Source organism: Ambystoma mexicanum, chromosome 10 (assembly GCF_040938575.1).
Source record: "Ambystoma mexicanum isolate Mex_15411 chromosome 10, UKY_AmexF1_1, whole genome shotgun sequence".
Classification (NCBI taxonomy): Eukaryota; Metazoa; Chordata; class Amphibia; order Caudata; family Ambystomatidae; genus Ambystoma; species Ambystoma mexicanum.
Genome location: NC_090932.1, coordinates 1,402,354,603 through 1,402,370,809, shown reverse-complemented (window position 1 = coordinate 1,402,370,809; position 16,207 = coordinate 1,402,354,603). Strand labels below are relative to the sequence as shown.

The window sequence follows — 16,207 nt, the reverse complement described above, 5'->3', positions numbered from 1 at the left end:
TCCTAAAGTCCAGCCCATGACCCATCTGTCTGACATTTTCCCCATAAAGTGTTTGTGGGATATAGATGCAAACCGAGAAAACTGTGTGGAAGCCACAAAGCTTGCCAGTTGCTCTCGAAATGTACTCCTTCAGGAGTTACTAACATATTATTTAAAAAAAAGGTAAATCAAGTTGACATCTTCTCTGTATCGTTCTCATGAACAAGTCTTTAAATTAGAGGTAACACTTTAAACACATTTGTGCAAAAAATAGAGATTTAATGTCCAACAGTGAGGGAGGCCAACTGTTTCCTCATCTAATAAGCAAGTGGAAAGAGGGTCCTCCCAGCGCAGAAAGATGTGAAAACACAGTACCAGAAGGGTGGAGAGCATTTCCAGCCAGAGCAGAAAAATGCTAACAAACAGGATCAACAAAACAAAGCAGGCATAAAAATGTTCCAGCTCGAGTACTGAGACGCTGAGAAGTGAGCAGGTAGACAGAGACAGAATCCTGTGAGAATGGAGATGGTAAGGACCACTCCCTGACAGCCAATGAAAAGGAGGTTTCCTTAGAGGAGCCTTGCTGGAGAGACAGAAGATGCTCACAGAGTAGTTTGCTTAGAAATCCCGGCGGGACCTGCAGCTCAATGTTGGGTCCTGAGGACTTAGGCAGTAGCGACAAGAAAGAACAACTAATGGTAGATGGGGCAGAAGTATGACAAACGGCTCACAGAAAGATGCAGAGAGGAACCAGGAAGTGTATGGCGGCTGAGCAAAATCAGAATCCCAAGATTTAATTGGGGAAAGTAAGTGAGGACACACACAGTGGAGAGAGCTGAGAGTAGAAGGGAAGTAACATTGCATTCTGAAACTTGTAGGAGGAATTCCGAATGGGCCTCATTACATTGTTGCCGGTCCGTAAACAAGTGTGTTGGTAAGCTCACCGGCACACTTGTTTCAGGACCGGTAAACTGCATGTTTGCCTGCCGGAGCCGCTGTTCCCGACAGGTCTGACCCTGCTGGGCGCAGCAGTCATGGTAGGTAAACCCTTCACGGAAGCACCGGCACCGTTAATAACGGTGCCGGTGCTTCTGTGTCCCCACTCCCATATAGTCTTCTTAGACTCGATGGGAATGGGTTTAAACAAATATACCGGCGCCTGAATTCCCAGCCGCCGGACCCGTAATGAGCCGGTGGCACCGGGAAGTCAGGTGCCAGTAAATATTTACAGGTGCAGCGGCTACCCGCCGGTAGCACCGACAGGGTTACTGCCGGACCGGTAATGAGGCCCAATGTATATCAAAAACCAGTGACGACTGTGACAATGAAAGCAACACAGCACAGCATCTTGGACATGCAGTAAGTTCCCCAATCCGGAAAATGCACAATTGAATAATGTTGTCAAAAGAGAGATGAACCAGTGCACTCTGGACTCCTAAATGAAGGTTCTCAAACATACAATAGTATAATTGAAAATAAGGATCAGAAGAAAGAAAACTCAGATTATTATGGAACCTGAGGTGAAGGGTCCTATGCAGACCAATGGTCGTGAGTAAAAACATCACATTTCTTTAACTGATTTGCTTTTTAACCACAATTGTTTACCGCAAACGGGTCGATGGTAGGTTGAGGTTAGCTATTTAGAAAGGGAAATCGATGCGTTTTGCATTTTGCAGTAAAAAATGAATCGGTAAACAAATGTTGTTTTTACACACAAGCAAAAAAAAAACGTTGTTGCAACATAGAACCGAAGAAAGAGGAAACCCATTAAATCATCAAATCTTAAGTGACGGATTCCAAGTATATAACATTTCTATGAAATATTGTGATCAAACAAGAGAACTCCCCTTTGCATCACTGAACAAATGCAAATATACAGCCTTTCTATATTGAATTTCTAGACTTGCAAATCTTGTTTTATAGGATATCGTCACAGGCAAGAAAAACTTCAAAGCACAGGACATGGAGACTAGGTTGATATATAAGTAGATCCAACAAATTCATAGTAACATAATTGAGAACATTTGAGAAAATAGTGACTTTACCTAATTATTGAAAAACTCAATCTAATATCCTTTAATTATGATGCCACATCCGCAATAATTAATGGTGTCCATGTTATCATCTTAACCATGATAGAAATGACAACATAACACAACACAGAGTACAGGTGGGATGGCAACCCAACTCATTCTCTGGTCACTCACTGCATGCCACACCATTCAGTTGCACATCCGCAGCTTGGAAAATACAGGGCACAATGGGATTTACAACCTTTAAACGGTGAGGCACTATGGTGTGAAGAGGTGTACAGCCTACCCACAATCCAGTTTCTTACTTTCCTTTCTATTCAATTTAATGTAAATGGCATAGGACTCGGAATATAAAATTGGCCACAGTCAGAAGTATGGTAGAGCCTTTAGACACAAAATATGTAAGAATGGGTATTCCAAGATCCACTGTCTTCACTTCCACAATGCTGAAGACTGTGACTATCCTCTTATCAACTCTACAGTCACGTAATGTGTTGTTTGCAGTCACAAGCAACTAGATGGGCAGTCACCTAACTCTAGTCCTTCTGTCCACTCACAGTCATATACGGAGCATTTCTGAAGCTATTACTTTTAGATGGCTTATTTTATTAATGATGTCACATCTGAGGTCATAGCACAGGAAACGAAAAGTGTACTTGATTTAGTACGATTCTCTCATTGCCTGTTCTTGAAATTGTGTCTCTGGCAAACAGAAAACTATACTGCATCACTTTTGCAACCTTACATAACCAATGTTGGCATAACAATTCGTTTTAAACGTTCTCTTCCCACATTTCTTTCTTTTCCTTGTTGGTCTTGTTAATATTTTTGTTGTGCTTCAATACCTTTTTATTTACTCTCTGGTATCTCTGGGGACAGTTGTACGCCACCAGTAGTAATGCCATGGCCTGAGTTTTCGGGGTACAAAGCACATTGTGGCATTACAATAGAGCTATCGCAATGAAGGTCCATGAGGATAACCCAGGGGCAACGCGGTTTGTCTACGAAACAAGACAACGCACAGCAACACTGGTTCGAATAGCAGATTGGTCTCCGGTATAAGCGCATAATAAAAGATTAATTAATTAAGGTCTAGATAATTGAAAAGAAAACTGAACAGTTAGCATGCCACCAAAACCTGTAAGGTCGGAAAATAAACAGAAGAACGGGTTCTCCAACCTGAAAAATATGTTGGCTGAAGATTAAAGATTAGTTTGCTAATGTTTTTGTTTGAAATTTTAGATGTTGCCACGTACGTAAAAGGCCTCTCAATGCGACATAATGGTATCATGAGGGATCATTGTAGAACCTAAAAATGGATGCAGTTCTCTTAATGATGTGGTGGAAGAAAATAAAAAGTAAATGCATATTATAAGGTATCCACAGAAATGAAGTGAAGAAATGTAATGCTGCTATAAGAATCAAACCAATCTGAATACTGCAATGTTAGGCCAGGCCAAAATAATATAACGTTACTCTGGCCTAGTGAGAGAGGTTACTATGTGTTTTCTGTGAGATGTTCTCTCAGCTGCACGTATATCCTCTAAGCACACCTAAGCGAGAATTGTCTCGCCACATTACTTACACTCTGTACAATTAGGCTACTTTTATGAACTTTGACCATTATAATTGGCCCAGTCGTAACATGATAGCACTGCTTTGTAGTCCAAACTAGATAAAGTTGACATATATCCATTGTAATGAGATGCAGCAGCACATGATGTGTAAGCCTCCCCACGCAAGAGCAGAAGGAATGACAGAATTATGCTTTCTCCCTTCAAGTTTGTAAGATTACCAGGAAGCTGCTTTCTCACTCCCTATGACTGGTTTAATCAGCACCATTTCGCACCCCCTCATATTTCACTACGTCTAGAAAGGTACGAGAAGTGCTGTGTTTTGAGAGGGGCATGTTCGGTTTTAGGATTTGTTTGTGGCGACCTGTTCTGTTGATGTCCGTTTTCTGCCTTGCTGCTTTTGCCACTAAAGAAGTTTACTAACCTACCTCAATGTGCATCAATGGATTTTACCCAGTCAATAAAAATATTGACTAATAGTACAGACCGCACAATGAATACTCTCTGGGGGCTGAATAATTAATAATAATAATAATTAATAATAATATTGCCTACGTCAATGGTATTCATTTTACCAATCTCCGGGTCATGTATGCAGAGTTGTGATGCAAACCTTTGATCGGCAAGTCCCTGGTCAGGTGCTCAGCCCACTTATCCACCTTACCTGGGTGCGTTTATCATGATGCAGGATTACAAAGACACAGACATCCATTTTAGTGGAATGGAGATAGTTCTATGGATCACATGGTTTAAATGGGATTTCACCTGATGACTCACACATTTCCATTCTTATTTCCTATCAGCATCATCAGCATGTATTACACATTTTATCTCCTTTCTCCTATGCTGGTGGGGGCCGTTTTATGTATTCTCTCCGTCCCCACATTTCCCACTTCTTCTTACACTTCCATCTACAAGTATCATCTTTCTGGTTATCTCTATAAAAGTGTCTATTTATCATCCCTCGTGTCCACCCTATCACCTTGTGTGCTAGATCTTGCTATCTTCTATTAGTACTTGTTCCATTTACTTTAAGTATTCAAACATATGCAGGGCACACGTGACACAAGTATGTGCAGATGGAGGGAGCCCCTACTATTTTTGGAGGAGGAGGGGACAGTGGTTCACTTAACTCTAAGTCTGTGGAGCCCAACATCCCCAGCATGGTCATAGCGCAATTACTTGTCACAGCAGCAAGGGCTGCAATTACTGACGATCCTGTGACTCTTGAGATGTGTAAGTAACAAATGCGTCTCAAGAGTCACAGAAAATAATGACTCTTGAGACGCATTTGTTACCTACACATCAGCATCTCAAAGACTAACCACATTCACCCACACAGTTACCTGATTGTTTGACACGTAAAAAGTATTTGTTATTTTGAACTGTATGTGTCAACGCCTTATGAATAATAGCAAGTGGCACTCCTGTACAAGCAGGCGACTGTGTCAAATTCTCTTATGGGGAGTGTTTTTATTCTAATTTACAGAGATCTGGTATTAACCGTTATCAGGTTAAGCTGTTTTAGTCAATGTGGGCTTTTACGCTCATGCCATGTTGGATTTTAGTAACTGTTGTCTTACATCTATTAATGGAAAGTAACACTATATGAACATTACAGGAAATCAAAATGACAAAAGCTAAAAGTCAGGTCGTTCAAATCATCACATGCACGCTTTGCATATTTTTTTACAAATAAGCTTGAATGATCAAAGTCTGTAAAAGGTGGGCAGTTGTTTGTCAATATTACTTAGTCTAATGGAATTCAGCATTTCATCCTCAGCAGTTATCTTCCTACGCAGATTACCAGGGGGTGGCAAAAGAAAAAGCATGTTCCACCGGAAACTACAGTGAATTTAACCAAAGGGGTCAAATATAATCCCATTTACTTTCACGCATTGACAAAGCCAACGGTTTTGGCTCATGTATATGCATTTGGCAGGCACTGCCATAATATTCTCAGGTACTAACGCCATTTGCCAGAGGTTGCCATCTTTTGACAATGTTTTGCCTTTGTGGAGGTACCTGGAAAATGCCTATTCCATGCCCACACAAAAGCCCAAAATGTTAGCTTTGCCAAGGCGTGTTTTACAGGTGTTTGGACCATGCTGTGACTGGGATCTTGTATTCCCATGAAGCCTCTTGTGTCCGTATTTGGAGGATTCCACAATATGATGTTACTCTGCCTGTATCATTAGGTTGGGTGGTCGCTGTCTGTGTGACAATTCAACAAAATATGTGTTACACTGATATATTTCCATCCTCACAGCTCGGGCCTGTCTGTGCTACTGGTGTTCTCTATATGCTCTCTGATGCTCTTCCTTTGATCTGACTGTAATACAGTTTAACTGGGAATGACAGCGAGTAACAGGGATGCAATATTTGTGCATTGCTTCTTTTTACAGCCTACTGGTCCCATAATCCACTCCATGTTTTCAGGATATGCACAAAAAATAAATGTGAATAAAGTCAGTCTTAAAAAGACTTTAAATCATACTCAGTGGTTATCTGGAAAATGTCGTGTGGTTGGTGCACTCGTAGACCAACCTCGGAGGCTCCAGTTCTATAGGAGAGAGTCTATATTTCACCTAAAGAAACTCCCTTCTTTTGTCTTTTCTTTGATGACTCTTGAGAGTTTCCATCTGGCCAATGTGGAAAACTCTTATTTGGATAATTGCTTCTAGGGATTCAATCCCATGGGTGTCATTCTCAAAGTGCCTTTAATACACCTGACAGGTGGGCTAGCAATGCATTCTAAGTTATTTTCTGTGACAGGAGAAAGATATTTGAGGTTGGCTTCCGACAAAAGATTCTTCAAACTCCAGAAAGGGCACCAAGTTTGTTGTAGTGGTGAATGGACGAAAGTTGTTGGCAGCAGCAGCTATGTATTTTTGTGCTAGTTGCAGAAAATTACTGTGGATAGCCAACCGTGTTAAACACAGGATGGGTAACCTCTGCGATTTGTAAAGAGATTGCGGGCCCTGCTGGTCATCCTGTCACAACTGCATGCTTTGTGTCTCCCACGGTGGGAACATCATTTTCTCCACAAATGAACTGGAAGATATGCTGTACAGCCCCAATGAGATTAGCTGTCCAGGAGTCATTCATTCGTAAGCATGGGAGCAGAGTAATCATATTGCTGCTTCTTCTGGTCCAGCCAACCAACCCAAGTGTCATACTTCAGCAGCTACACCTATGCAGACTTAATGTCACTTCTCAATTTATTGGATGCGTGGCATGAATGAAAATATTGTCCATCCAGGCACAACTACTTCACTACGTGCTTGCCATCAGGATCAACTGAAACATGGCATTCATCATTGGCTTTATGGATTACCGTGGGGATTTTGCTGTAGGTTATTTTATAAAGAATGTTTTGGTAATGCACAATTACTCACGGGAATCCGAGCAAAGAAAACAGGTTAGGCAAATAGTAAGGATTTCATGGTTTTGAGAAACATCAGAAGACCGCTGTGTTGAGGACTGTGTCAGGTAGATTATTTTACAGTTTCTAGGGAAATCTTAATAGTCTGTCATTGAGAAGCCAGAATAGGTCCATTGGGCCGAAACAGCTGTAAGTGCGATTTTAGAGAAGAGTGGGCCGACTCAAAGATTGCTTTATCAACTATAATGCTTTGAAGTGAATCCTAGCCTTCACTGGTATCCAGTGAAGATTCCTCAAAACCAGAGAAATATGTTCTTTCATGGGGTCCTGGTGACAACTCTTGCAGCTGGGTTTTGAATCACTTCAACTCTATGAAGGGTATCTTGATTAGCCCCAAGAAATAGAGAGCTGCAGTAATCAAGTTTGGCGCCTATGAGAGCCTGAGCTATTGTGCCACACTTATCGAAGAAGCATTCGATAGTAATTTGATATGCTGAATATAGCTCATATTTGGGTGGCGTCTGTAAAGTCAAGAATGGTTCCCAATGTTTTAACCTTGGGTAGACACTTGTTGGAAAAACAGATAATGATATATCAGAGTAGGTTGGTACCGTTATTTCTAAATTATACTGTGAGCCACTAAAATAAGTTATGGTTAGTCTGATTGAGGCCTAGCCAGTTGGTATGTATCCAATTTTCAATAGAAGAGAAGCTGTGTTGAATATGTGACACATTTATTTCATGATTACCAGGGAATTGATATATGATCTAAATGTCATCTGCATAGTTCTGCATAGTTCTGAAATGTTACATTACATTTTAACAAAAGGTCATGTGGGAGTTTAATGAATGTATTGAATAAAAGAGGAGGTAGGCACACCCCCTGGGAAACCCAGTAGTTTATGATCTCCTCTTGAGATTCAAAAGCATAAATGTTAACTCTTGATCTTCTGTTGGATCACAACCTTTTCACATTGTGGTCCAAGGTATCAAACACAGATGAATGATCGATTAACACGAGGAAACAGGAACCCCTTTCATGAATAATACATAAAATATTGTCTATGTTTCGACCAATACTACTTCTATCTCTCTATGTGGTGGGAAGACTGATTGTAACTCCCATGAGATTACATGTTTTTTCCATGAAACACTGGAGTTTAGACGTAGCCACTTTGTCCAGTATCTGTATTAGGGAAGGGACATTCATGATAGGACTATAATTAGAGATTAGTTTAGGCTATTAAGAAGAGGGGATTACCCATGCTTTCTTTAAGTCATTTGGAATGTTAGTCCCAGCAAACTAGGAATTAACAAATTGTGTAATGATGTATAGTTACTGTATTGGAATATCCCTGGTGCCTGGGATTTTTGTTGACTCACCTATGTTCTAGATCTTTAGGAAAGCAATGAGTTGGAGCTATGGGTGGCTGCTTTCACATTAAGATGCTGAACCTGAGAATTTTGCTTTATGAACTAAACCCTGTTGGCAGAATTCCTGAGGCTTTCTGCCCAGTCTCTGTCATTGTTCCTCTATTCTTCCCAAGAGAAACCTTGCGCTCAACCCCATGCCACAATGAGAGTCAATGAACTCTCTGTTCCAGCTGAGGGTGATCTATGTGTGCCCTAGGGACACCATATTAGAGCCCCTGCCTGGTTCTAGCAAACTTGGTTGAAGGCGGAACACCTCAGTGATTGATCACTGCAGCAGCAAAAGAAGGAAGTCTTGCATGCACATATAGGAAAAGCACACGTTACATAAAATCATGAGTTGTGGTAAAACAGCAGACACATTCAAATTGATATGGACCCTGGACAATCATTAAATAGAGCAGGTATATAAATGTGTTAGATGTATCCTGTCCAAGAAGCATTACATGAATGTATCGGTAGCCTCTTTTTCAAACGGACTAAACATGCACAGAAATCAGTGGAAGAAATGTTCACTGAGACAGTGGACCCGGCTTACAAAAGCGTTTTACACTGGTACAACCCCACTGAAAAACCCTTTGTAAATCAGGCTCAGTGTACTCATCAGAAAACTTAGAAAAAGGAAGAAATGCGTACACATCTTCTAATGGCTGCTCAGGGTCACTGACACACCGCTCCTTTTTAAAAGCTGCAAATCCTATGTTGGACACATCATTGCATGACTGTATATGCTCCCCTCCTCCAATTGACTGGGGCCAACTCTTTATTGTATATTTTCTTTTGGCTGGGTGGCACCTTTAGCACACTTAACACGGGGGGGGGGTTGTACTGCATAGAGGCTATGGAAGCTATGATGGTAGACAGTCATTATGTTTGGATGGAATCACAATATGACCAGTGGAAAAGGTGGGATTTCTGATATGTCCTGTTGCTTAAAAAAAGACATCAGTCATGAGGCAAAAGACAAGTGGCGGCCAGTCCCATAGAGATGAAATGTTTGGATGAAGTATTCAGCTTCAAAATTGTATATTTCACAGACTGGATGCAGCTCGATTTAGGGAGACTGCCTTAGCCATGTAGGTTAGATTTGTGGGGGGGTCATAAAGCTTTAATATATTTGAGTAATCTTAACTAATGTGTGAAGTACATTTTGTTGAACGTGTGTTCATTGAGACGTAGTACAATTTATTTGTACAAAAAAACTTGCAATATGGACTATTTTATAAACCTTGTGCTTACAATAATGGAAATGGGTCTTAATATATGGATTCCTAGCAAAAGTGACGTGTACTTCGCACGGGTTCTGTAGACAGACATGATAACAATGATAACACTCTCATCAATTGTTGACAATCAATGATCATGTGGGTCCCTGTTGTGAGTGGCTTATGAAAATCAATGGCCCTGTAGGTTCCTGTTCAGAGTCGCTTATCGTTTGATGCGCTTTGCACTCTGAAGTCAACTGCACTGAGAATGGGCTTGTGTGACTGGGTTACATACCCTGGAGCAGACGTGGAGGGGAGACATGGCATGCTGAAGCATGATAGGACCTTCTGTGTGCTGTTCCCACCTGTCTCCTCACCCTGGCGTGGTGCAGTGCGTTGTGGTGCAGATATTTTGGAAACTGTACACCCTAGGGCATTGAAACGTGGTTTTAAAAGTTTTGTTCCTGGCATTGAGAACCTTACAAATGAGCTTTGTCCGGTCCTTGTGTTTCGCCGATTTTGTGCAATGCAGTGCAAATATTCTAGAAATGGGGCATTCTACGGCCTTAAAACGTGGTTTCAAAGGGGAACTTTGAGTTTTGTTCGCAGCGTCAAGACACTTAAAATTAGCTTTGTCCAGTCCTTCTATGACCACACTGATGTTTTGCCGATTTTGTGCGTTGCGGCGCACATATACCCGTGCACTGCATGGGTTCTTTAGACACACATGATGACACTCTCATCAAGTGTTGAAAATCAATGACCCTGTAGTGAGTCGCTTATGTAAATCAGTTATCCTGCAGATCGCTGTTACGAGTCGCTTACCGTTTGCGTGCTTTCCACTCTGCACTGAGAATGGGTCAGTGTGGCTGGCTTACATACCCCAGAGCAGACGTGGAGGGAAGGTGAGAGTTGCGTGCTGCAGCATACTGGAACCTACTGTACGTTTTCCTCACCTGTCGTTGTGCACTCTCCCCACCTGTTGCCTCACCCTGGCACGGTCCTGTGTGCTGCGTTGCGGTGCAAATGTCTGGCTTACATAGCCTGGAGCAGAAGTGGAGGAGAGGGGAGGCGAGAGTTGGTGTGCTGCAGCATATTTGGACCTTTTGTGTGCTTCGCCCCTGTCGCCTCACCCTGGTGCTGTGCAGTGCGGTATGGTGAAAATATTTCAGAAATGGTGCGTCCTAGGGCCTCAAAACATGGTTTCTTTCAAGTTTTATTCCCGGCATCAAGACACTTAAAATGTGCTCTGTCCAGTCCTTCTACAACCACATTGATGTTTCACCAATTTCGTGCGTTGCAGTGAAAATATCTCAGAAACGGTGTCTCATAGGGCCTTGAAACGTGGTTTTCTGGATCCCACATGGACGTTTGAGTTTTGTTTCTCGTGTCAACGCGCTTAAAATTAGCTTTGTCTGGTTGTTCTACGACCACAATGATGTTTCGCCGATTTTAGGCAACCGTGTCAGGTGCTGAGGTGAGGAAATCCAGGGAAAGGGTTGGGGTGTGCAAATGTCATGTAGCCAGTAGACAGACATGGTCACACTGTCATTAATTGTTGAAACTCAATGATTCTGTAGGTCCCTGTTCCGAGTCGCTTATCGTTTGATGTGCTTTGCACTCTGCACTGAGAATGGGTGCGTGTGGTTGGATTAAATACCCTGCAGCAGACATGGAGGGGAGGCGATAGTTGGCATGCTGCAGCATACTTTGACCTTATGTGTGCTCTCCCCACCTGTCTCCTCACCCTAGCGTGGTGCAGTGCGGCTTTGCAGTGCAAATATCTCGGAAACTGTGCATCCTAGGGCCTTGAAACATGGTCCCATATGGAACTCAGAGTTTTGTTCCTCGTGTTGAGATACTTGAAATGAGCTTTGTCTGATCCTTCTACAACCATATTTATGTTTCAACGATTTCTTGCGTTGCAGTTAAAATATCTCGAAAACAGTGCATCCTAGGACCCTTGAAATGTGGTCTTTGAGGTCCCATAGAGTTTTGTGTGTCGTATCGAGACGCTTAAAATGATGCCCGCCTTGATGTTTTGCCACTCCCAGGCAACCGTCTCATGTGTGCAAGGGCTGAAATCCTGGGAACAGGTAACTTTGCAAAATGTGATGCAAATTGGTGGAAAGGTGTGGAATTGTATAAGGAACAAACAAACATAGTGTCCGTTTTACATATATAGATTGAATTCAAACTGCCCATTATAAGGATATTGGAAGACACTGCACAATTGTGTGTCATATTAAGCATAATAATGAAGACATGATGCCTATCGAGACACAGAACTCAGAGATATTTTATAATACTTAATACTTTTAAAAATGCACGTCTTTCATGGTACATTTTTCAATATAACACCAAAATTATAATGGGTTCTCTTAGTGTAAAAGGGTCCGTAGGCACTTTTAATGGAGACAAATTTTGCAATACTTACTGAGGATGTAATTACACTTCAAAAAGTGCAGCTGTTTGTGAGTTAAGCTATCTGAACTGCTTTTCCTCAGGGTGAAGGATGGGCCTTCTATGGCTGCACCCATCTCCTCTGAGGTCTCTTTTAGGCCAGTAGGGGTTCGCTGACTTCATGAGTCAGGACTAGAAGATAATGGTATGTTCAGAGAGTTGTGACATTATAACTACAGGATAAATAACAAATAGATTAATTCTAAGAGATTGTAATTGTGTTATGTTTGTATTGTATGGTGAGGTAATGACATTGGAATTATGCCATCTTGTTATATGACTATGATCACCAGTCTTATAAGCTAACTACACTTTATCAAAGCCTTGTATTAAAATACACAATCACACCAATATACCAGATTGCTCATTTAACCGCCAAGAACGTTTACAAACGTTTCTGTTTTTTAGATAAGGAAAATAATTCAAAGCTCTTATACATTACTTGCTCGGAACATAATTTCAAAGGATTTCATTAAAAAAGGGGGCTGTTCTGAAAGGATCAACATTATTGAAAGCACGTAATCAATTAAAGAAACGTAAGTCTATTGAAAGCAGGTAATCAATTAAAGAAACGTAAGTCTACAAAACAAATAGATTTTTTTAGATATGCTTGTTCATTTGTGAATCCTGGAAGAAGCATACATTATTCATTAAACTGATTCTGATACATTGGATTTGTTGCTGGGGTGTGAGAATGTAATGTCTCATGACACTACAAAAATCCCCTTGTCTGTGTCCCCTTCATAGTCCATTCACAGTGTTACCTACTTTGGTCGGCAAAGTAGAACTGTACCATTGAAAGATGTTGACACAGAGAGAAGAGCTTTCTCAGAAATGGGCAGCCTCTTTCCAACTAATTGGAGACCAATTCCCCTTATGTGGTGTCTGGTTGACCCCCGTGGAGAGTGCTGGACAGTGAGTTCCAGTCTTGGGCTGTGGTGACAGCAGGAGAGTAAACAGAGCTGATAGAATCTGACAGGTCTATTATTCTCTCAAAATCATGCATTCTTAAAGATTTGTCTGATATTATTCCAACTGCTTTCTCATGACGTACTAAATTCATTATAGCCTATTGGCGAGTGATTTTCACACACCGGCAGACACACACACACACCCCCCATAGGACACCCTCAACATGACATTTGCAAAGACTTAAAAATTGTAGAAAAATATATTATGCTTGATTGAAAATGCAAAATATAAAACGGCAACTGTGTATTCAAATACTGAACCAAAGTTAATCGAGCAAGAACATACATAGTGTTACCTTAGTAATTAAATCACAAACATGGTGCCTAAGCAACCATTTCTTCAGAAGGAAATGTATTGCTACAAGTGCCATATGCAGCATTTATTTTACAAAGAAGATAGATGCTCATGCACAGCATATGCAACTAAAAATGCTTCTGTTGCTACTTGAGTGTCCCCAATACATGCGCTGCCAGAACACTCATCATAATGACTTGCAGACATGTAGTTTCTGTGTATGTAAAGAGGGCGACACTGGCTAATTTTACAATGGCAAAAGTATCCGGCGTGAGAGAGAGCATATGCAGCCCTATGATGTGTGCTGCACAAAGACACGAACGCACAATTCGAGAAACTGTTCAATTCATCGCTTGACGAGATGTCATCCAAATTCAACCAATGCTCATTTAACAAACCACCCGTAAACTGCTACAATGTCTGATGCTTGCTTCTTTCCATATTTCTCAACATATTGCACGTCCCCTTGCCCTCTTTCAAGTTTGCAAAATGTATCATGATATGGGTCAGGATTAGAATGTGGTTTTAAAGGCTACGCATACTCCAAAATTCTAGTAAAGCATAAGCCACCATAGAAAAACAGGACAACAGTTGCAGAACCATTGCAAGGCTCATCATAACACTGGGTGTGCTGTTTATTTGATGCTGTTTTCATTATTTTAGATTTAGAATAGAAATCGGAGACATGGCTCCCTACTGCCAAACTCACTGAAATCAAATTTTGTGGTGACATTTAGCACGCCATAGAATGAAATATAGAACCCGACTGTCATTAAGGACAGTTTCCTTTAATCGTATGATTAAATAAAGCAACCTTCAACCAATGATTTTCAGACAGCCCACAACGACGGTGGCAGTGCGATAATAACTTCCTCTCACCTGTATTCCTGCGCCGAGGGGTGATGATGATGTCCTGAATTTCGCATTATTCCTGACATTATGGACGTGATGTCGTTTTCGATCATCTCCTTTAGGGGGGAACCGGGAAATGAATATGTGAAAACATGTTACTCGTAAAAGGGGTAGCTATCCAGCATTTCAGCATCATTTGTCTCACTGCAAAGTCTACACTGTAACTGAAGCGCCACTACAGTAGAATTCCAAAAAGTTCCAATCATTTTGAAACAACATTTAATTCGAGAACATGTAAGGCCTTGCAGAAACCGGATTTTCTACAATTTGGACCATTAAAATGTAAATGAACTTGCCCATGCTTTGGATGTAGAAGTTCGACATGTATATATTGCATTTTTAATTACAAAATACACACCATAAGCAAAAGATTTTGCTTGCGAGCCTTTCACTGAAGCTGCTGTTGTTCTTCACATTCATGTATCTAATAACTAATAGTTTATATGCAAAGCGGAAGCATAACCGAAATGGCTTCTTGAAAGGCGATTCAATCAGCAATGAAAGGAGTCTTGCACAGCATAAAAGAAAAACCCACAGGTGCCCAGGCACTAGAGCTCTCGTATATAACTTTGCTTTGCACATACAAAAATGCCCCAAAAAATCTGTGACAGCACAGGGGATGTTGCGATTGTTCCATAGCAATTGCGATAATCAGTGAGCTCCAGCACAGTCCTGGTGAAAGTGAGGGTTTTACCTGCTGTGGTTGAGCTGCTTTCGGCTGTACTGGGGTCTCTCGTTCTCCCTTTGTAACTTGACTGCAGTCGCTGGTCTCCAAACCGTTTTTAAATTTCCCTCTCAGGAGCTGTCCAGCCCAGCGCATGCGCAGTGCCTGTCAGTTCTCGAAGGGTCAATTATAGGGCATAGTCAATAGGATTCGGGGATTTCCCATTGCATTCAAGGTTTCCTTTTTGTGTCCCCTTCAAGCATGTTCCTGTTCGCCCACCGCAAACGTTTTTTTTTAACGAGACTTTTGTTTTGTTACAGGTGTATATTAATCTGACTGCTAGCCTTTATTCAATGGCGGATTTGAAACAAGGATATTTTTCCCAGAAGGGGTTAACATGTCACAAGAAGATTTTCGTGAACAGGATCATTACTGCGGTAGGAGAAAATATCTCTTTTGAGTTCATGGGGCTGGTCCATACTGGGGAAAATGTTTTTTTAAAAAAAGAGGAATTCTCTTTAAATACTGCTAGAAGAAACTTTTTTAATCCGACTGAGTATGGGTACAAATTATGTGAATAGATGTCTGTCTGAACCACCTGTTGTATGTTACTGCTCCTTTAAGAAAGTTGTCAACGCTGGTCCCTATCTTCCCAGCATTTCCCTTCGTGCCTGGCTGGTACCCTCAACTCAAAGCTTCAGAGGTGCCATCCTAAATGTTGCTTTCAGTGGGGTGACGGGAGTTCTCTAGCGAGGCGACCACTATTTGAACGCCGCCCCCCTCCTTCAAAAGTGGACCCGCTCCGGACGCTTTAGCTGAGGGAATTAAAAAAACCGTTGGGCCGGTCCAAGTTCGAAACGGGGGTGGGAAGGAGCAGATTAAAGAGTCTCCCTCGGCTGCTGTCAGTCAAGGATACGGCAGCTCAGGCTTCTGGTTGTGCTTCATCCTCGTTATTCTTGGAGCTGCTGCTGGAGCGGAACAGAACGTCCTCTGCTACTCTTCCCTTCCCAGGGCTTTCACTATGTCTCCCGCCCGCTGATGCCGCCTCAGTTTGGCTCCCAGTGAGCTGAGCAGTTGCGTGTACGTGTGGGCTCGACGTGTGTGAAGTGAAACCGTTTGGCATAAGTGGCTGATCCTTGTCAACCCGCCCAGGCTCGTTCTCTGTCCCGCCGCTCGGCCCGCGTCTCAGCCCGGGCAGCAGGACAGTCCTCGCGGGAAAGCCAGCCGGGGTGGCGCGGGGGTTTGGGGGAGGGGACATTGCTGTGTACCCTGAGGTGAAAAGGAGAGCGATTGTG

General features: G+C 42.0%; 1 protein-coding gene across 1 annotated transcript in view; it reads right to left on the bottom strand.

Moving 5' to 3' along the window:
• Positions 1 to 15,214, bottom strand: part of FOXN4 (forkhead box N4) — a 101,393-nt gene extending 86,179 nt beyond the window's left edge. The window contains exons 1-2 of the mRNA XM_069619429.1: positions 14,943 to 15,214; positions 14,216 to 14,304 (exon numbers count right to left, since the gene is read on the bottom strand). Of these exons, the coding sequence (XP_069475530.1) occupies positions 14,216 to 14,304; positions 14,943 to 15,068 (215 nt within the window). The 5' untranslated portion in view covers positions 15,069 to 15,214. The remainder of the gene's footprint in view (positions 1 to 14,215; positions 14,305 to 14,942) is intronic.
• Between the last annotated feature and the right edge of the window lie 993 nt (positions 15,215 to 16,207).